At 38.4% G+C, this 23,782-nt stretch overlaps 1 protein-coding gene across 3 annotated transcripts in view; it reads right to left on the bottom strand.

The window, feature by feature from the left end:
• Positions 1-23,782, bottom strand: part of LOC121885419 (WD repeat-containing protein 7) — a 111,300-nt gene that overhangs the window by 33,292 nt on the left and 54,226 nt on the right. For all 3 annotated transcript variants that reach the window (XM_042394851.1, XM_042394853.1, XM_042394852.1), the window contains exons 22-23: positions 22,847-22,960; positions 1,447-1,671 (exon numbers count right to left, since the gene is read on the bottom strand). In XM_042394851.1, the coding sequence (XP_042250785.1) occupies positions 1,447-1,671; positions 22,847-22,960 (339 nt within the window). The remainder of the gene's footprint in view (positions 1-1,446; positions 1,672-22,846; positions 22,961-23,782) is intronic.

The raw sequence follows: 23,782 nt of genomic DNA, 5'->3' as shown, positions 1-23,782 counted from the left end.
ACACATTCACTCATTTAAGAGGATTTGCTGAATCGGACTTGGAACACTGAGCAAACCTCAGAAAAAAGTAAGAGGTTTAGGATAAAAAAACAAGAATGTTTTGTTGTTATTTACAAAACTCCACAGGGTACCTTTACAACTAATTTTGTCTTGGGAAAATATTAATATGCTCAGCCCTGTGGTCTAGGTGAAGTATTCATAATTTGCTGTTTCACAGAGGAGATATGTACATGTTTATGTTTTAAAACTGTACTTTTTGTTTGACAGATGATGAAATTGTTGAGTATCATTATTTACTGGTTTATTGTTTGTCCAAGATTTGATGAAGAAAGAAACAAGGTAATTAAAAGACACTAAAGGATTTAACTAAGCACTGTCAAAAGCAACACAGTTAACTAAGTTTATTGGGAAAAAGGCTTAATTTAAGTATTCAGTGAGCATTCTTGTATGACTGCTTTATGTTAAGACAACATTTAACATTGAGGACTTTGAAAAGTTTGGTTTATTTTGTTAAATTAAAGGAAAAGAAGGTTTGTTATCATACCACCACAGGTATCCAAGTGTCCAAATGATACCCAGGCTAAAGATTTTAAAGGGGTGGAGCTCTACTCAAGGGGATCAATTAAATCTTGAGTTGTTTTTATCTGATGATGTGGGCTTGGGGTTTTCTGGGGTTTCTGTGTGTGTGTGTGTGTGTGTGTCTGGTGAGTCCACACAGGTGAGCTGACCGCTGTGTACAGGTCCAACTAAAAACCACCACGCTCCACAGCCTATCAGTGTGAGTACAGGCTCTGTCACTGGGCGGATGCCCCCAGAGGCAACCAATCAGAGCTCAGGAGCAGCAGGATGGAAGAGCAGCTCTGCTTAGTGCAAGTTTGATGCCCACCAAGGTCCAACGCTGCAGGCGCAGCATGGCACAGGCTGGGCTCACTCAGTGTGTGTGTGTATATGAGTGTGTGTAGAAGTCAGTGCCAAGCTCCTTAAGGTGTCAAGCTTGGTGGGTGAAAATCAATCCCATCTCTCTCCCTCACCTCTAATCCAACACTGAAGTTTCTACTTTCTCAGTTGTGTAGTTCTGAGTTTGGAAAAAACATGGCTTGGGACCAACACATGTTTAAAATAGCAGGCAGTCCTGAGAGGCTGCACATATATGTACATGTGCATGTATGATGTTTAAGGTTTGAAAACTCCAGGTAAAACTCTAGGCAGTTAAAACAGGAATGACAGGTCAATGGAATAGTCTTTTTCCACTACAGGGAATTAACAAAACATATTGTGTATCCATTGTCACCAATTCGGCTTTTGCTTCTAGTGTCCTCCGCCCATTTTGGGGATTGGTTCCTGTAACTAAATTGCTCAGGAGGTGATACAATAGTTCCAGGTAGGTGTGTGTGGTCTCGTCACTCTTCAGTGAATGTACTGTATGTGTGTTGTCTCCGTACTTACATGTGTGTCTAGCCAGTGAATAGTTGGATCCTCCACTGGTCAGTCCAAAGCCCTCGGGCGCCTGTCCGCCAGCTCGGGCCCTCACTGAACCCTTCGGCGGTTCGATCTCGGCGCCAAATTCGGCCCCAATGACCCCCAGCAGCACAATGGCAGTGGCCTGTTTACGGCGCTCCTCGTACGAGTTGGAGATCTTCTTGGCGTTTGGTGGAAGGTTGGACAGACAGCCTGGTGGAGAGACAGAGAGAGAAATTAACATCAGCTTCCAATCAGATGAGGTATCCTCAAACACCTTTAATGTCATCAATCTCTGAAAAACCACAAAAGGACAGAGACAGCAAGATGCTTTTGTTTTGATTGATTTAGTGCACATATGTATAGCTGCATTCTAATCTTCCATACTTAGATAGTTACTTCATTAATTAGTCACTTAGTTCTGAAGACCTTGACATATTTTGAAGTGAGTTAAGATTAATTCGTCGACCTACTGTTCCTAATGTAAAAATGAACTTTCAGGCATAGTGATTAAACATTCTTACGCATAATCTGTTTCAAATTACATCACAGTGAAATTAAATGATTCCAAATTTTGACCAAATAATTTGAATTTAAGGTCAAACTAGTATTACCAAGGTCAAGTATGAACCTTCCACATTTTGTTTGAGGGACCTTTAAGCTTATTCAGCACCCCACAGCACCTGCAGATCCCTAATACGGACAGATTAAACGGCTTTGGATCCCGGAGCGAAGATTTGCTTTTGGGCCCCCCGTTGGCCCACCCCCCACAATTTTATTTAGACATACACACCAGGCGAGAACAATACAAACTAATATGGTCTTCTCTCAACCTAAACCAAGTGACATGAAGTGAACCTGGCCTAACATTGGTCTGAACATGGCTTTACAGTATAATTATTAAATTATAGCATTATACAGTATTGTACAATATAGTATCATATAGTTACTTATGTTACATGGTTTATTGATTGAGGGTCAGTTTACCATTTCAACCAAAGAAAACAAAACCGACTGACTCACATATTATGAACTAACACCAAGATTTGAATTTGCCTCATTTTCCAGATCTGCCTCCTGCAAATATCATTAAAAGTAAAAAAAAATCTGCCAACAGCTCCATCTAATGTTCGTCACATGATAGGAAAACTTCATTAAAATACAAACCTGAAAAGAAATCAGATTCATACTGTAAACATTGCTTGTTTTGATATGACTGACATTACATTTTCTCATAAATTAAGACCATCGCAGTTTATTTTTGTACATCTATTTATTTATCTTTTCTGACACTGGAAAGAGAGAATGTGGGAGACCTTTTTTTTCTCCTTTTTGATTTCTTTCTTTTTCTTCCTTTTCATGGTGAAAGGTGGACAAAAAAAAAAAAAAAACAGCAGGCCTGTGAGGCTCCAGCAAGCCGATAACAACTGAACAGGCACACTTCTATTGTCCTGGTATTAACCATTACACACACACACACACACACACACACACACACACACACACACACACACACACACACACACACACACACACACACACACACACCCGCGCACGCACAGGCACACGTCTTATTGTCCTGCTGAAAGCCTTTAGTCACAGTGCAAACACACACACACAGACGGTAATGTTCACAGACCTCTGGAAGGATTTTGGACACGTGCAACTAGAGACCCTTTTGTTATGTGTGCGTGTGTGTGTGTGTCTATGCATGTGTGTGTGTGGGCGTGTCCGTCCATTGTGTTCACCAAGACGACCCCAAAATAACCTCTTTTGTGTGTATGTGTGTGTGTGCGTGTAACAGGGCCTACACAGTAGGGAACTGCTGCAGCCCTGAGAGGAATACATGAGTGTGTGTGTGACAGAAAAGTGTGTGTGTGTTCATGTGTGTGTGTGTCTGTATGAGTATCACAGTAGGAGATGAGAGCTCCTTACACACCTTGGATCAAAGGCCCAATAAGGACTACATAAAAACTCTGTGTGTGTGTGTATGTGTGTCTGTGTGTGTGTGTGTGTGTGTGTGTGTGTGTGTGTGAGACAACCAAACACACACACACACACACCTTCCCACTGCCTACACCCTCTGATTTCTATTTCTTATTTTCTCTCTCTCTGGATGAGCGAGCACAGCACTGTTATGGATTTGTATTGCAGGGGTGCAAGTGCTCGCTAACCACACCTACACACCCACACATGCACAAACACACACACACACACTGTGTCTGTGAGGAGGAGGTGGTGAGCGAGCACACAGGGTGTGATGAACACAGAGGGAGAGAGGTGGTCACTGCTGTGTCTGCTTCCTGTTGATCTTCAAGGAGTTTTCTCCTCACATATGCTGGATTTGTTAACGCCCTGTGATCCTCATTGGGACCAGTGATCACTGTAAACTAAAGGAAGACAACTCGTAGGACAAAAGGAGGCTCTTGCTGGTCGGTTTACAGGCTTTAGGAAAGTTACAAACTAGAGTGTGCACTGATGTTAAATGACTTGAATAAAAAAAACAACTGAAAACAGGCACTACAGTAAAATCCTATTAAACGTCAGCATTATTTCAGCAGGGTGTAATGCAGCGTATAGTAGTGGAGGCACGCTGCTTCGCCTGAAGTAAAGAGCACTTTCCCTGATGAAGAAATTATTAGACTCTAATGAAATATAATACTACACTTGAGGAAACAGAACAGTAGCCTGTTGCACCAGCTATGTATAAGTCTGGACATTAGCTAGCTATCCAATCACCAAAAAAGCGAAGTGTAAACGTATCCAAAAAGTATTTGAGACGGCTTGAAATCAAAAACACATTCTAGGAGAATGCTGAAGTAGGAGTAAATGAGCCACGATGTGTTTCTCATGTAACTATTTGGGGGTGATGATGTTTTTTTAACCTTTGATAGTTGGATTAAATTGTGATGGCTAAGCAAACTCAAACATAGGTTTTAATGTATACATGTTTCATGTATTTTATAATGTTTTATGTACCTTAGTCTGTGCACCAAAGTCTCTGTATGTTCTATGTTTCACCTGGCTGTAAGTTGAAAGTGTGATTATGTCAGTAAGTGGAAATAACCACTCACAAGTCAGTCCTCTATAATATTGGCATCTTTAGTCACACTGACATTAGCTGCTGTTCTGTCTCATTAAAGAGAAAGGAAACCCTGAACCAAGACGGATGCAATCAGATTTGTGATCTGGCAAACGGAGATGTATATACATATGTGGCTAAGTGAAATAAAAAAAAGTTATTAAATCACATTTGGATTCAATCCAGATACAAGGGGATCGACACCCCGCGGTTGTCAGCAACTGTCTCCGGAGAGAATCACCTCAAATTAAACATGTTTGATATTTGCTACGCGGCCTCAGATTCTGTCACTGTGGACGATGACATTTCAGCATTCAGCAGTGCATGAAATCTGCTGTGCGGCCACTACTTGAGTTTTATCTCTATATTATTTATTTATTTTAGAAAGTAACCACGACGAAATACGAATCAAATAAAGTTGTTTCGGTTTACTTTTGCCTTTATGTTTGCTCTTCTCTCTCTCTCTCCCTCACTACTTTCTCTGGCTTTTTTTTTTTCTTTCTAAAGAGGTAGAGAGGATTTCCATTGTGTCTTGGGAGGATAAATAGAGAGAGAAACCGAAATATGCATGATTTGTGCTCAGAGAGGTGAAACCGCAAACGGACTGCATCTTATAATGAGAGACCCCACGTCTTAACTGTCTCCCTAGAGTGCATATTGATGTAGTGTGAGGAAGGCGATTTTGCCTGTTAGGTGAGCCAGAGATTCTGAGAAGTCATCCCCAAACGGGAGACAGCTTCACAGCTTACACCTTTTACAAGCAGGTGTAAAGTCATTCCATTAGAACTGTATTGTAGTGTTACCATTACATTCATTTTGAATAAATGACAGCACGTCATCAGAAAAAAAAAAAAAAAAATTTAAAACATGGTTGTGTTGTAAAATTTTGTCCACTGTGTGTTTCTTACTCAGTCCATTTTTCAGAGCCCAGGAGCCCCCTCCCCCCATATTTCCATACTATATCCTGGTGCATTTTATAATGAGATTGCTAAAGGCCAGCTGTCATTTGGAAGAAGGCCCAGCGGCCGGCTCTGATAAATGGATTACAGAAGGCATCCATCCCCCGGGCCAGACTGGGCCAGTAGATAACAGAATTAGAGATAGACTCCCAACCAGAATCACTAAAAAGTTCAGATTTACAGAGAAAAAGAGAAAGTAAAGAGAGGAAGAGACAGACAGACGGATGGGATATCTGCACATTTCAGAGACAAAATCAAGACGTTCCAAGATTTTTTTTTTTTTTAGGGAAACATCTGGTTCCAGTAGGTTGTATAACAATTGACTGACAGTTGTCAGACATCAACATGAATCCTTACGTCGCAGGGTTTCATCTTCACCATCGCAAAACCAAACACAAAGGTACAACTGCAGATTTCAACAATGAAACAGTTTACAGTATTGTGCTGGTGTCCCCATGTGCAGAATATGAAAAAAAGAAGAAAAAAAAAGGATAAACAAAAAAATAAAACTTTTAATATTATATAAACCCAGTGTGAAATGGTTGCTCATCTCCCCTTTCACCAAGCTCTGGTTATCAACATCACTAGTGTTTGTGTGTTTTAAATGTGTGTTGTGTTTTGTGGTGGTCGGGCAGATCGTCTGCTTAATCAGTGACAGTGACCAAAGGTGTGCATCATTAGCTGCACTAAGCAGTGAGTCACTGGGCTCTGTCAAGTTGAGGAGGCTGTGTGTGTGACCATGATTGCAACAGTAACAGAGAAATCCTATATCAGTGCTGTTCTATATGCTTTGAAAGCTTTGTATCAGTCTAGCTCACCCCATGGTAACCTGAGTAGATGGTACGTTCCAGTTAGGTGAGGCTGAGAAGAATAAAGGTCAGTCACTGGTCAATGAGATGGAGTAGAGGAGAGAGTAGGTGGCAGCTTGCTATGAGGCTTTTTTGTTTGTTTTATTTCTTTTCTTAAATTATTTTTGTTGAATTTCCCAGGTTTATTTTTGTTTCTCCTGCGTACTGATCCGCTTCCTCAACATCCCTCTTTAGTTTTTCAGTGCCCTGTATATGAGGTGGTGGTACTACACCCAGCTTTCAGGATACACAGTTGGAAAGAACTACCACATGTGCAGCCTTGGTAGTCTTAACTGTAAGAGATGATGATGATGACGATGGAGATTGATTTCTTAGCGAGCTTACAAAGTAGAGATATTGTACATTGTGAGTGGAATGTGAGTGTGTATATGTGGTGGTGGTGTTTTCACGACCTGTAGTCAATAAACAGTAATGGGACTGACACCTGACTGGATGGGCACCACTTGATGCGATGTCATTGTTTCAGATATGTAAAGTAGAAGAACCACAGCTGCTGTTCCAAAAAATACATAAAATTTACAGTCAATTTGGGGGGACAATGATCATGTCAATGATCAATTTGTATAGTTGTTGATACATTTAGGAGATTGAAGAGGTGGTGTCATCATCACCATGTGACCGGACTAGCACCAGTATGAGCTCAACCAATTCCTGCAGAATTCCTACAAAACTCTGTTGCCCCATTTTCACAGTTTCAGTTTGATTTACTTATTTTCAACAGGGTCCTTTGACTGACCAGCTGACAAAATTAAGAACTCATGACTTCATGATGTCCCCACACTATTGAAACTAAATCTCAGCCAGTGGCTACAGGCAACCTGCATGCTTCTGAGAATAAGAGCAACTTTTTAGTCAGCAAAGTTATCATGACCAATAGTTAAAATGGACACAATTATGGGAATAAGATTGAAAAATAGAGGAATTTTCCTTTAAAAACCAAATAAGGGAACAAAGATGACAAAACCAGCCTGTTTAAACACAGCTTGAATAATCACAGTTGGTCACAGCGGTTATAAATAAAAGTGAGCAGAGTGAGACGTTAAGATTTTGAAGTTTTTTTGTTTTCTGGTCATACTGATGTATATGAAATATTTCATTGATGGCTGAAATATCTTGCTACGTTTTCACAGATTCAAACTGAACAATTCTTAAAATTATAACGGATATCCCAAAGATTCCAAAGGTACCAAATACGTCAGGATGACTTTTGGATGCGCAGATAATGACAACCTTTCAGTCGTGGCAGTGGCAGCCAGAAACATGCCATCCCTCTGATGATCTAAGAGCTTTTACAGACTTGCATATGACCTGAACTTTCATCATTCGTGAGACATGAGGTTTTCTGCGGACAGTCGGCAGGTAGCATCACTTCCTGTCTGTCTCTACCTGCAGCCTCTCGGCCCATGTGGACGGACTGATTGATTTTTGAAGCCTATCGATCTGCTTCCTTCATGACCGGCAGATCTATTATAATAACATTGTATCTAAATCCTATTTGTTGGCCAACCTGCTCCCGAACATAACCCAATAAACTAAAGAGGGGGACGGACGAGCTCTCCTCTCTGTTCGCCTCCACTCGGCTAAATCTTCATAAAAACGAGGGAGGGATTGGGATAAAAAGGCTTTCTGGCTGAAATGACATTATCCATAAGGGAAGGAATCTATTAAAAAAGGGCAGGATGGTTTAATGCAACAACCTGTGGAGTTCATGCAATCACTGTAAAATATGGACATGTCAGAAAAAAGGACAAAAAGGAAAACATCTCGAGAAAAGCAGGAATACCTCTATAACCTTTAACAAAACCTTTAGTTTCAATAGAATATCACCAAAATGTTTTTATTCTTAAATCATTTTTATTTTGAATTGCATTTCTAATTTTCTATCCTAATATTTGCTTTAATTCTGAGATCAGTTTTGTTTGTAACTCAACATAATTGAAAAGACTTTTTAAAAAGATCAAGACGACTGGTGAGGGTGGAGAGAAAAAAAACAAGGACGGAGTGAGGGTGCGAGGGAAAGGGAGGGAAAAGAAAAAATGACAATGAATAAAAATGGAAGGAAGGATGGGAGCGGGAGTCGGAGAGAAAAGAGACGAGACAGAAAGGAGGGCAGGTGAAAAAAAAAAAGAGACGGGATAATGTAGGAAGGTTGAAGGAAATGATGAGAGAAAAAAAGGTGAATTTTGAAAGATGTGGTCACTGGATATATTTTGTGTCAAAGCAATGAAGAGTTATAGTTTATTATATGTAGACTGCTGCTGTTCTGACTGTGAAGAGTTTTGAAAAAGTGAACTCAGTGTTGAGGAATGAGTGAAACAAATAGAAAAAGACTGTAAATTTACACTTGAAATGTTCATTATTTAGTTAATTGTGATCATCATTGAAATATTAAATTATTAACAAAATATTAACAACTAATGATTATTTTCATTATTGATTAATCTGTCGATTATTGTCTTGATTAATCGATTCAGCCTTCGATTCGATTTCAGCCAATAAAATGTCAGAAAACAGTCCAACAGTCCACAACCCAAAGATATTCAGTTTACTGTCATAGAGGACTAAAGAAACCAGAAAATATTCACATTTACTAAAGAATTTTTGCTTCTTTTTCTTAAAAAGTGACTCAAAATGATGAATCGATTGTTAAAATAGTTGATGATTTATTTTCTATCAATCCACTAATCAATGAATCAACTAATCATTGCATCTCTACTGCAGTTATCCTTGAAATTAGACTGACATTTGTAACAATATGTTTACAATATATGGAATGATCAAATTTAAAAATAACAAAAAAATTCTAATTCTATTTTTGACGAAATTCTGTAAAATCATATCATGATACACTCAGATTATCACAATACATTCCAGTAAAATTTATTAACAAATAATTAGAAATTATTATAAGTATCAGTCATAATTATTGTGTCATAGAATAAGATGAATTATCACACAGCCTTAACTGCAGTATGGGCATATCTAATATATACATAGAGAGAGATGTGTGTACATATATTTATGTTTCCAAGATGATAAAAACAGTAAATATCAGTTTGTTTAGTAACCCTGTTGGGGAAATCAAACCAATAACCTTCCCAAACCTCCCCTCTAAAGCTGCAGCCCCACAATCTTCCCATCATGCACCTTGGCTCTGCCTCCATTGGTAATCAATGGGAGACTGGTAAAACCTGATCACCAGGGACTAAGAGAGGGGGATCAATACCAGCAGGAAACTGATGTGAGAACGAAAGGAGGGAGGAGGAGAAAGTGAACGACAGACAGAAAAGTGCTGTGAGAGAAAAGATTCAGTCAAAAAGGTTAAAAAAAAAATGAATATACAAGAACTAATGAAGACAAAGAGAAAGCTAACTCTGAACACCGCAGCCTGAAGCTTTGAGACAAAGCTATACATTTCTCTGGATCAAGAAAAAGTTCCATAAAACAAAAGAGAGCTGGTGTTGTGTAAAGAGGGGGGGGGTCGGGGGGTAGACGTTGCCCTTACAGCAAATGTCAGGAGACAGAAAATCTGGGGAAATAATTGAAAACACAATTAAGTTGATAGAGAAAAAAGATTTGAGTCCTGAAATGGTCGCTGCCCTTCCAACGGGCCCGAGTCCATCTGAAGGTTAAGTGTATTTTACTGTCTTAAGACACAGACAGAGGAGCTATCTGCGCTCGCTGGAAACAACGCTTCAATTACACCGTATGAGAGGGGGGGAGTACGGGGTCATGGGGGGCGCCCGCAAGAGATACCACAAACAAACCGGATACAAGTTTGTGAGACAAGGAGACCAGACAGACGCAAACTGCTGGTTTTACTGGTCCTTTAACTACATACCCTGTTGAGTTTACATCACTGCTGATCAATTTACAAATCATCAATCAATTTTTAGATTGATTTCCCTCCTTCCAGGCAGCCACTGGTTTCCCAAATACCCTTTGATTTGTACTTCCAGAGAAGATTTGGCCTACATCATGATCTAACACCATATAAGTTTAAAAAACCTCTTCTGACATTATCAAAACATGAGTGTGCTCCATGCTTGGATGCTTCATTTCACGGTATAAGAATTGTTTTTATTTTTCCCATGGGTGAAATAAAGACTTTCATTTAAGATATGAATTGATTTAGGTTTGTATGGACTTGAGGATGGATCTCACCAGGACTTAACAAAGAAATTATGTGATGAAATCAATAAGATAATGAAATCATTGCAATCAGTGGATTCATTCATAGGGATGAATTTAATCCAACCAAATTTGAAGCATCAAATTCAACTTTGGTGACCTTTGAAATGCAAATTTGCACTGTTGACCAATCGCAAGTCATCAGTACTGATCTTTGAACAGACTTGCTAACTTGCTAACTAACAGTTAGCAAGCCTGCTCACTTGGAGAGATTTTACTCCACTTCAGTAACTCTTCAACCAATGAAATAACTTACAGTGCAACCTGTGTGGTGCTCAGATAATAAAGTTCAGAGTGCTATTGTGAATGTCTACCTCTAGCAATGGTAGACAACAAAACCAACATGCTGGCTGGCCAACTGCTTAACTTGCTAGCTACAATAGTTTACCAACTAGCCCTCTGAATAATAACTACGTCACCAAGCTTCTGGATCCACATACTATATGTCACAAAAATATGTTTATTCATTTTGTTACTATGTGGTCATGTAACAATTTGGCGACACTTTCCATTACTATAACATAAACTGGGAGGAACTACTTTTAGCGCTATGGTGGATGCTCTATAAATTACACTCTCTTCTTACTGCAAATTAAACACTGTAAATGGTTTGATTACAGTAGAATTATAAATAAATAATGATAGTATACAAGTTCAAATTTGGACCTCTTATCATAATTTTGACTGTACATTATCATTTCAACTGAAAGAGTCATAATTTAATAAGAATGACTCATAAGTCTTAACATTTCATCTATTTTTTTCTTGTGTACTAAGTTTCAGTACAGTAGGAATGCAGGACAGATGCAGTATAAAAACAGTGACTTCAACCCTCCATCACATTAACTCTGCTCCACTTATTATTATATTACGATTCAGTAATACTGTATGAAGGTATAGATTGGCAATATTGAAAGCCTGGGGTCTTTTTCTTTATCCTCCATTATCAATTATGTGTTTACTTTGCAGTTTAATTTATGATCAGACAGGTTTTTAATACAACCAATATTTTCAGCACTCTGCGGCTGTCAGATTCATGCTGTTAATGAAGCGGTCTGAAAAATGGCTCTGGATGTTAATTTCCCTAATGCAGAGACAGTGGACGGCCTCCATCACACCACTTCTTCATAAAGAAAGAATTATTTTTATTACAGCCACCACAGCTTAGTCACACTCTCCTCTCGCTCACAGATGAATCAAAGCCTTCTGACAGAATTAGATTTCAACCTCAGCAAATGAAAAGCATCACAACTTAGAATGAGAGGGGAAAGAAAATGGCCGTCCCAACAGACAGACAGAGAGGACAGTGGGGCAGGTGAGAACTATGGAAGGTGATAATGGACAAAAAAAGTAACATCTTACAGAACAACTACTGAAGAAAATGAGGAATGAAAGACATACAGTGTAATTTGATAGATATTTCAATGCTGGCTTTGTTACATAAATGCATCAATTACAACCAGAAATGAAAAATGAAATCCTTCATATCAAATACTTCAGCATGGATGAGTAGGTATCACTATTACTATGTTCATGTACTTATTCATATTTCTATTATATGTTTTTATGAAGCTTGTAAACTGCTTTTTTAAGAAGGTAAGTGGAACATTACAGCCATAACACTGAAAATACTGTTGTCTAGGTTTTAAATTAAAAGGTATTAAAAGCAAAACTAATAAACTGTTTTGTATCAAGAAGACAAATTCTTGAAGAAGATATTGATATGGAAAGGTTTATGTACTTTTTTTTCCTACATTAAGTTGTTTCAGGGAAGAGACCTGTCAGAACTAGTACTTGAAGTAAAACGTGGATTAATAACCAATTAGAACTGTTGAGCAATTGTCATCAAGTTAAAAAACCTGTCTCATAGAAATGATGATTATGTACCACTAAATGATTTTTCCAAATACATTTTTTTTTAAAATCTGCCTGAAAAGTACCATGAAAAGGTTAATCATCATTTAGTTGCAAACAAACAAAATGCTTTGGCAGTGATCAGTTTGCAGATAAGTTTGCACTTTGCAGATATGTTCATTAAAAACCCAATCTGTTCTATTTAAAACCTGTTTGCTGTTGCAATTTAGCAGTATATAAACATAATGTTTAGCTTTTGTTGCAGTGTGTTAGTTTCCACACTTAGTTTCCTCTCACCAAAGCCTTCTCCACGTATCTCTCTAGTAGATATACAGTATATGGTCTATAAGCCTCCACTGGTTACAAACCATGACTGAGTGTTGAGACGACCTATAAAAAAAGATTTTTCACTTTTTAAATGTGGTGAACATTTCTAACCCTTAATCAGTTTGAATGTTGAACCAATTGTTTTGGAATACATTTATATCAGATCCTATGTCTAGCAATCACCAAAGTTATATCAAATACCAAGGTTATAGATGCATTTACATTGGTAATTTACTCCTTTGTTTACTACTGTGTTCTTTGAATATTTTAATGAACAGACATTATTCAAATATTAGGGTGGGACTTTTCACAACAGTACTTCCAAATGTATTTCAATCAAAATCACAGTACCCTTTGGGATTTTCAAAGAGTCTAATTCTCTGTTTTGAAAAAAAGGAATCTGAGCAATGTTATGTTTTATAACAGATTGGTTGAGGAGAAGAACCATCTTTTATATAAAAATGTCAAGGAATGTTACTTTAAAAGACTGAAAAAAACTGAAAGCTTGATGACAGCTGTATAGTTTGTTGTGTTGAGCCTCAAGTATCAGATCAATTCAAGATGTCTGCCTGTTAATCCGAACTGATTACACACAACAAGCAGATCTCTGTGGTGAACAGACAAATTATCTGAGAACATTTGAACTCAACATTTTCCTGAAGTGAATCACTGCTAAAGTTAAAATAGAGGAAACTCAAAGGAGGAGAATGAGTGAATGTAACATAATGGACGAGACAGAAACACTGATAGATTAACTATGAGCTTGCTTCTCACAAAAAGGAGTTCTTAGCTCCTTTTCAGTTCAAGTTTACATAGATGTAAGCCCTGAGAACCTATTTTCTAAATCATCCTCTTACTATGAATAGTAGTTCTACATGACCAAACTATTTTCTCCCAACGTTATAAAAGTTTTGGATAGATTTTTGCATTTCTGTTTTTGTCAGATGGCGGGGCTCTGCTGGAAATAAGTGATGTCACATAATTGTGTGCACCAATCAGAATTTAGCAACAATTAAATACAAATCTGATGATAGTTGTGAGGTTGTTGGCTTGTGTTGCCAGCACAGTCAGTCGAATCTGATCAAACCACACTGTCCTGATGAGTTTTTCCACTGTTAAATTATTAATAATAACTACAGATGATTTTCTGCCAACTTTAATGATGGTGTTTATTAGATAATGAATATTTAATTTTATAAAGATATGAAAGATCTGAAACCAAGTTTTCAGGGGCTTTAAGATCTCATCAATAAAACAATAAAATCTCTCACTCACTGTGTCAGAATTGGAATGACACACATTTACATGTTATGGCTCGAGGTTGATGTACCACTGTGTCTCCTGTCTCTCTTGCTCTCTTCATCTCATTTCCATATAAGCCGATTAGACTGTGTTTTCTACTTTATGCAGAGTGTGTGATCAGTGGAGGATCTGAGTTTCTAAGGTGAAAACTGAGTTTCATCCTGATCAATGTGACCAGTATTAAGACCTGAATCTGCCCACAGGCCTGAAAAGTCCACATCAAAACAGCACAAGGACTCACTCTGACTGACTATCAGTTGCAACATTGTATTTTAAATCAGTTCACCTGTACCTCAATTTCCATCACTGATACATCTTAACACCACCCATCTCTCCTTGTGTTATCCCCCTAATGGTTCGGTGCCTGCCGTTGCTATTACACAGAATGGTAAACTTTGGTAGTGTGCGTTCAAGTCAAGTCAGTTTGACACTCTGTGCAACACAGACTGAGATATGGACTCTTTCTCACATACGAACACGCACTCATTTTTTAAAAAATTTCATACAGTTCTTGCCTGGTCAAAAAGCAATCTTGTGTTGGTGAATAATGACCATAACCACTTCTTTATTTTGACTTAACTGGCTTTAATTACTTCATAACTTTGGCTGGCACCTCAGAAAAATCAAAAAACAATAACAATACAGTCAAAGCAACACAGTGTGAACTGTCTGTGACAGACTGTGACTGTTGTCTGTGACTGGGAAAATTCAGCAGCCAATCAGCTTGCTTTTAAACCAGTTAGCAAAAATGCCAGTCAATCAGCCAGTCACAACACTGTAATTCAATCAGTTAGAAATCAAACAGCCAATCAGGCATTCTGGACAGTCACCAAGAAAACCAGTTGGTAAGTCAGTCAGTCAGTCAGTCATTTCCATTCGTCTCCATGACTCTGTCTACATCCATGGTCAGACCATGAGCAGGCTGTAAGACACACACACACACACACACACACACACACACTTACTCAACCCCAAGGCCAGCGCTTTATCTCTGTGACACATTCATAAACCCTCGCACACACACAATCACACACACTTTGCCCATCCCCCCTTCATGTGCACGTTATCACACTGTCCATTCAACCATAAGACAGGTGTGTGTGTGTGTGTGAGAGAGAGAGAGAGAGAGAGAGAGAGAGAGAGAGAGAGAGAGAGAGAGAGAGAGAGAGAGAGAGACAGAGACAGAGAGAATGTGAGTGTCATACTGTGATCAGATGTGAGAGGAGAGGAACAAAAAAAGTGATATTGCAAGAAGAAAAACTTATAAATAATGGATTTTTCACTATTATTATTCTTTGTCTTACTTCTATTTGGAGGATAATTATGTCGTACAATTTGGTTACTATAGTTATGTCCATAATGATTTGAGGGATGTAAACAGGTAGTATAATGTGTCATGGATTCAGTGATTTATGCTTTGGGCTACAATGAATTTGTTTTGCCTTAATTTGTTTATATTTTGGTGAATTTGCACCATAAAAAATATGCAGGATTAGCAATTAGCAGTTAATGTTTGCACCCACAACTATCACTGGACTACGTTGTTACAGAAATTTTAAAAACTTGATAATCCTCAGGAAAATTCTGGAGTTATTAGGAACAAAACATTATACTATACTGTAATATATTATACCAAAACACACCATACTACAAAATACCAAAGCATATTGTATTAAAACTATACTAAAACACACACTACACCATACTATGCATTACCAAAACATATTACACTATACTATACTAAAACCTAAATGCCATATCACACCATATCATATACCATACTACACTACAACATTCAATACTATGCCACACTATACTGCACCATAGCATACTACACCGTTCTGTACTGTGCTGTTTCTGTACCAAAGACACCAGAAATAACATTCCAGTACATTTATAATGTTTGGACAATAACTTCACTCTTCTGTCTGTAATATAATAATATTCCCATACACCAGCTGGGTCCCTCACTGTGTAAAACATCAGAAACCCAATCATCAGAAACAATCAAGAGCGTTCGGAGTCGCAGATCTGAACATTCATCTCTCCGTAAGTTCAATCTGTTCTGAAGAGAAATGTGATCTGACCCAAACGACCTCCAGGCTCTGATATTAGATTAGCCGGGGAGGCTAGCGTTTCAGCTAACCAAATCACAACTGGACTAATGACACCAAGAGGTGAGGGTCAGCCTGACCTTTGACCTCTGACCTCTATCTGTGCTGCTGTGGACCCCTCATAACGGATAAGGGATGAGAGAGGGAAGCAGAGGAAGGAAAGAGCTGAGAAAGAAATTTTCCTTTTCATTAATTTCTCTCATCACTACTTTCTTTCCTTCCTCCCGTCTAACAGGAAGAGGAACTGACATATAATTAAAAACAATAGTACTGCATGATTGACTTCATTATGTATAATTATCACATTTTTATTTAACTGAATGTATTTTATCAGACATCAGTAAATCTGTAAATTAATTTGTCCTGTAAATATAAACAAAAATCTATAAATTTTAAGTATATTCATCATCATATTGTGAAGATACACTGAGCATTACAGGTATCCATCTGCAGTTGAAGTTTGCATCTTGTTGGCTAAAATGCATCAGCTGATGACATCTGCAGGACTCCTGAAGGAGACAAAATGCCTGCCAGCACAGAGAAAATGGGCGTGTGTGTATATTTCTGTGTGTGAGAGAGGGGGTGATGAGGCTGTGTCCAGCAGGGACCTTTGACCTCCCTAGGGTCACCCCCCCTCCATCACAGGCAGAGATGAGATGCTCTCTCAGTTTGTGGAGGCAGTCTTCCCTCTAGTGTAGGACCACATTACTGTCTCACACCAATATGATCAGGTTTCAATGCGGCTGCGGATATTTTGTATTAAAGTACACTGCAGTGACTGATGTTTTTGCCTGAACAACAGTCCAAAACACACGTGCAAAATACAAACAAATCCAAAGAATCGAAAGATATTCAACAGACAATATTATAAAATAGAGAAGCCAGAAATTCTTGCATTTCTGAGATTTTTACTTTATAAATGACTTAAGCGATTGATTATAAAAAAAATCTGTTAATTTGCTGTTGATACATTAATCATTTACTTGTTTCAGTGCTAGTATTTTACAAGTACAGACAGTGATCACCAGTTGTTCCTGTCCGGGATAAACAAGACAAAGCTGCAGTCACTCAGAAATCTTCCACTGCCCTGGATGGATGGACCTCAAGGGTTACAGAGAGCTACATTACTGTATAAAACTTGAAAATACCAGAAGTCTTGACTTTTGTTACAATGATATATCATCAGGACTGGGTTATACTAGAAAAGTTTGTATGACGAAAAGTGTTTATAGCTTTCATTTAAACAGATCACATTTTCAGTCAGTCTTTCCTGGAAAACATTTATAGTGTTGCACTTGGTTGTACACATGCGAAATAGCTGTGAAATAAGAGAGTTCAAGTTCAAATCCTGCTTACTTTCTTACCTCCACACATCTGGCTGATCACTAAGTGGCACTTTCAGAAAGTTACAGAAATTGCCGCGGTTACAGAAATGGACGCATTCCAGTGTGAGAAAGTGGTAAGCACTTCTGATGAAGTGTGCAGGCATCTTTACTGACATTTGTGTTTGTTGTTCTTATCGTCCTTATCTTATTGACCATATGCCAACAATGAGTTTCCACTGAATATTTATATTTTTCCATAATAAATGACAAAAATGTTGTTTTACCTGCTGTATGGAAAACATACTGAAGGGTTTTTTGGTATTGTTACACTTCCACTCATCATAAATCATGTCTGTAAACTGTAATACACTGAATTACTCTATATTGTTTGTCTGATTCTGAGTATTTCTCACTTTACTTATCAGTTTGTTTTTATTCAATGCACTATACATCAGTAGTGTTTTACATTTATTCACCGTATGTATTATTTACTTTACTTTCTTTGTGTTGTGTTTCCGTCAAATGTCATGCCAATAGAGATCCAATGAACTAAAGTAAGAGTGTGTGTGTGTGTGTGTGTGTGAGTGAAAAAGAGAGAGAGAGAGAGAGAACGAGAAACAGAGAGATGTGTGTGTATGTAGGAGGAGGGTGCTATGGATCCTAATGACATCCCCTGACACTGCTAGGGACATAATTACAGCACACACACACACACACAGGTTTGTGTTTGTGCGTGTGTGTGTGTTTGAGAGAGAGCTCTGGTCTGGGAGGTTTTGCAGCTGTGGCACCGAGCAACAACTGTTGTCACCTGCACATCCTGAACTCTGTGTGTGTGTGTGTGTGTGTGAGAGAGGGCGAGAGAGACGAGGGGAGACAGTAGACTAAGGTGATGGGTCTATCGCTGTGGTAACAGCCTGAAGCCAAGTGAATGTATGGATGTTGACATCTCTTTTTTCCTTTGTCTCCTCTTTTGATTCCTCTCCTCTTTCCCTCTCCTTTTTCCCTCTTCTCTTCTCCTTGCCCCCCCTTTCTTCTCTTCTCCTCTTCTCTTCTCTTCTCCTTGCCCCCCCCCTTTCTTCTCCTCTTTCCTCTCTTTTCTTCCCCTCCACCTTTCTCCAGTCCACTCCTGTTATGTTTTTCCCTCCTCTTCCTTCCCTCCTCATTTTATGGTTTTCCTCTCCTTCCCTTACCCTTTCTCTTTTTTTCTATAGAGAGTAGAACAATTACAGCAACCAGCAACTCCTTCCATGTACATATGACACGAGTGTTGTATTAATATAGGCTTGAAAAAGTCTGAAACTATCCTTTAACTGAGCTGTAATGTGATTATCTGATGAGCTCGACTGCTGAGCACAGCTGTCAGGCGTCACACTTCCTCTCTGACAGTATCTCAGTCTGTCTCTCTGTGTCTTTTGTTTCTCTTTTGATTTGTTTCATTTGTTGATCAGAAAAGATTTTTTAAAAAAATGTCCATCACAAATTCCCAGAGCCCAAGGTGACATCCTCAAATTACCTCTTGTGACTCAGTCCACAATCCAAGGATATTTCATTTAGTGACACAAAACACAAACAAGCAGCAAAGCCTCATATTTGAGAAGCTGCGACCAGAGAATGTTTCACTTTTTTTCTTGATAAATGACTTCAAATGATTAACTGATTATGAAAACTGTATATTAACTTTCTGTTGATCAACTAATCAATCAACTTTTTGTCTCAGTAATTCTTACTTTAGTTAAATGTTGCATGAGGCAGTGTTGACTGTTTCAATGCCTTGGAGAAATCCTGTGTGGTGATTATACTATTTTGATTTTATTTATTAATCTTTTAAGCCAATTATCAATCAATTTGTCAAATATTCTCTGGCTCCAGCTTCTCTGGTGTGAAGATTTGCAGTTTTATATCACTGTAAACTGAATGTCTTTGGGTTTGGACTGTTGGTCAGACAAAACAAGACATTTTTCACCATCTTCTTGCATTTTATAAGCTAAACTATTATTTGTTTAATCAAAAAAAAACAACTAATAATAGATTAAATTGATAAAGAAAATAATTGTTGAAAGTTCTGACTTTGTTGTTAACACATCTCTAATTGAAATGCTGTTTCTTCGTCTACAAATTGAGATACAAACAGAAATGTCTTCCACTACAATACATTCTCGTTTGTGATTTTTTTTAATGGATTGAACAGGAGGAGTTCACACAATAGCGAGAGGAGAGAAGGAAGTGAAACGAAGAGGGAGAGCAGAAGTTTTTAAACTCAATGCGTTTTTTTCCTCCACAGTAGATAAGATTCAGACTCTGCTGTGTTTGAGGCGTCTGCTAACAGATTTAATACTGCAGAGACGGAATGAAAAAAAACACTGCTGTCAATAGGAGAAAAATGAGCTGTGAGAAATGATAAATTGTCAGACACGTCTGAGATATTGACTGGTCTGAGAGAGGGGTGAAGGGAGGAGGAAGGAAGGACGCTGTGTGGGTGGAAGTCACAGTAAGAGACTCGTAGAGCCATTTTTTAAGGATATAATAATTTTGGTCATTTTATTCTGTTGTAAATGTACAATTTAAAGGTGCAGTGTGTAGAATTTAGTGACATCTAGCAGAACAGACTTGGTAGAAATGGAATATAATATTCATAAGTATGATTTAATTAGTGTATAATGACCTGAAAATAAGAATCATTGTGTTTTTATTACCTTAGAATGAGTCTTTTATATCTACACAGCGAGCAGGTCCTCTTCCACAGGCCATGTTTCTACAGTAGTCCAGAACAGACAAACCAAACACTGGCTTTCGCAAGTTTCGCGGCCACCGCAGTTTCTCCTTCACGCTTTGCAGGGGAGGGGGAGGGGTGTTCAGTTGGTTGCAATCTGCAACCTCCCCACTAGATGTCACTAAATCCTGCACACTGGTCCTTTAAAAAAAAAAAGGCTTTTTGTGTGAGTGGAGTCACAAGCTACTAGAGAAGATCCACCAGGCTGATCAACCAGTCGGTCTGTCACAACTAAGCATCCGAGGAAATGTGACAAAAGATAAATGGACTGGAAAAGTGTGTGTGTGTGTGTGTGTGTGTGGTTTCTACCTGTGCTGCAGGTGTCAGTCGTTTCCTGGGGAGAAGTGCTTCTCACCTTTCTGTGTGAGTGTATGTGTGTGTAAGAGATAGATAGAGATAGAGACAGAGAGAGAGAGAGAGAGAGAGAGAGAGAGAGAGAGAGAGAGAGAGAGAGAGAGAGAGAGAGAGAGAGAGAGAGAGAGAGAGAGAGAGACTGTGTGTGTGTGTGTGTGTGTGTGAGAAAGGGAGCATGTGTGCGCACTAAACACCAAACTGCTTTTAACACCATGCAGGTCACAGTACATTGGCATTACACGTGGGCTGTGTGGCATCAAAAAGAAACCCCCCCCCACACACACAACACACACACACACACACACTATGCTAAACCTACATTCATAGTCACCAGAGCAAAACACCTGAATTCATCAGCACATAAATGATAAATGACTCTTTAATATTTTTTATATCAAACCAGATGAGGCTCCACAGGTCACTGGGGAAAATAATCCCTTCATTTTATACCAGGAATACCCTTAAAGAGCAAGTACATCCTCTGGTAGGACCCTCCCTTCCAGCAGGAGTAGGGAAGGGAGGGACTACAATTATTTCTGTAGTGTTTTTGTAACAGAATGACAGAATGTCTTCCTTTATCACACAAAAAAAAATCAAAGATGTGGTTTCTGTAAATAATTCCTTGTGTGGCTTCTGAAAATATAACAAAATGTAATGGGTGAAAATGATACATAGAGCACAGCCAGTATTTGGTTGCACGTCCCTCAGCTGTGTTTACTTCAATCAGCTGCTTTTTGCAGCCATTAATGAGCTTCTGGCAGAATTTTGGTTGAATCTTTGACCACTCACCGTGGCAGAATTTGGTTCAACCAAATTTGCTTTGTTTGTTTTCAAGGCAGTCTACATATTTAAGATGAAGACGTTGGGAAGGTCATTCTAAAAGCTTAAAGATCCCATAAAGACATGTTTTAAGATGTATATAAAATACTGCTTTGAATAATCATTTATCTGATATGTTTCTTCCACAAACAAGTCCAATTATCTTGTTAAAATCCTTAAAATGACACCCGCTCCTTCTCCCTCATTAAAAATTCCAGAATCTGTAAATGCATAAATATATTTCATTTCTGAAGTTTTCTGATGGACACAAAATGTCTCCTTATTTCCCGAAAAGTCCATTCTTAGTACACGTCCACTAGAGGCTTCAAGTTTCCACATTATATACACAATTGTTTGCACTGATGATCTTGGGGCTTAAAGTTGCTTTGAGATGGCCCCAAGTGACATTCCTGATTTGTGTAAATCTATTATGTGCTGTACTGAGCTCTTTGGACCTTTCCATTGTGATATTAGTGGCTCAATCTAATGTGTGCAGTCAAGCATGTCCTATTTATAACCAGCGTAGATAAGATACCAGTAAATCACTACCGCTGATGGGAAGTCAAGAGGCAATCTCATAAGATATTTATTTATTTGTTTATTTATTCATTTATATATTTTTGAATTTCTATTATATTTCTTTGATATTCTGTGGATTTCTATGCATATTTTAACCCATCAGATTTCCATAAGATCCACAGTAAATGTATAAATAAAGTCAAGCCAAGTCACATATATTTATAGAGCATATTTAAAAACAAGTGCTGCACAGAATATAATCAGTTATGTACATTTACTTACTGTACAATAAGTCCAGATTTCCCAATCACTCAGTCACAGAAAGAGAACAGTTCCAAAAATGGTTGAAATCCCCAAACTACCTTGACTTAATAGCCCTTACAAGTGTGTGTAAACTTTTGACCTCAACTTAAGCCCCTTTGAGAGAGTCTCTGTGTGGGTACCTGTGTTGCAGCCGAGCAGGCAGTTAGTTTCTTTGGTAAATGCCAGTGTGTTGTCATCGATGTTGGAATCAGACATGATATTTGATCACTGTGGCAGGTTAGGTGATCATACAGTCATATATTGCTTCCGTGACTTGGCTGAGAGACATGACAGACTAAATGTTGGACCTTGACCAACAATAACTCGCCATCTATCCCAACTTGTGTGATGTACATCACTACGCTGACCTTCCTATAATGACAATTACTCATCAAGACCAGACCCAGTTGTACCAATTCATATATGTGGTCTGACATCACACGTCTTAATATCAAATATCTAATTTATAGGAATAATTAAGAAAAATGTGTTCGAAAGTCGAAATTCCAGTACAAAAAAGTTGCACCTGCTAAGTCTTAACAAAAAAAATCCAACAATTTAATGAGGCTTTTTTTTTTAATATTGTACTTTTGTCCCTACCTGCAGTGATGTCGTCATCCGTGACGTCTATTTCCTCCTCAGGAGCCTTGGTTTCTATTGGCTGAGCCTCAGGAGGGGGAGGGGCTGGAGGGGAGGGTTCAGTGGTCGTCCCGGCTAAGGAGAGAGAGAGAGAGAGAGACAAATATTTTAGTTAATATTAAATATCAGCCTGTATTGTCACAGGAAACACGCCGAGCACCAGGATTAGCAGTAATCATGTTATAGTGTGTGTGTGTTATTAGCTCATCACACCAGGTTTTTGCGTTGATCCTGATTATCAGGCTAACTGCCCCGGTTAAGTAGCTAATAAAGGTTTATTGGGCCTCCTTGTTATCTGGAGAATTAATGGAAATACACACACACACATGCACAGCTGCCCTCTCTATATTTAGTGTTTTCATTTAGCCCTTATCTCTCCATTGCCAATTAAGAGTGGCTTTTCATTAGCAGCCAGGCTAATGAATGATGCTGTGCTAATGAATGAAGCAACTAAAGGTAACAGAGCCGATGCTGGGCTAATCTCTGGGAAAACAGCCTAATTAATGAATTACACACATGCGTGCACACACTCCCATGCTCCCTCATTACAGTCTTTCTCTGTGTAGGAAAATAAAAAAGCAGCCCAAAAAAGCTCAAACAAAAACAACAAAAAAAAGGAAAATTATATAATTTGGGTAAAAAAATCCACAAAGATAGGAATAATAATACAAACATCACATGAGTTCATAAGGGTAGCCAATAAAAAAAAATTGTAATTACACTGTGTAATTACATTGATTAATCCCGGTTAACATTGTGCTTCATGTTCCAATTAACCTGTTCACACACACTGCTGACAGCTCAACATAATGACTCTGCACTGCTTTCTATCACTCTCTCTCTCTATTTTCTCTTTCTCTCTCTTTCACACACTCACTCACTCACTCACACACACTG

This window comes from Thunnus maccoyii, chromosome 19 (genome assembly GCF_910596095.1).
Source record: "Thunnus maccoyii chromosome 19, fThuMac1.1, whole genome shotgun sequence".
NCBI lineage: Eukaryota > Metazoa > Chordata > Actinopteri > Scombriformes > Scombridae > Thunnus > Thunnus maccoyii.
The sequence above is the reverse complement of the archived record's forward strand: the minus strand, read 5'-3'. Positions and strand labels throughout refer to the sequence as shown.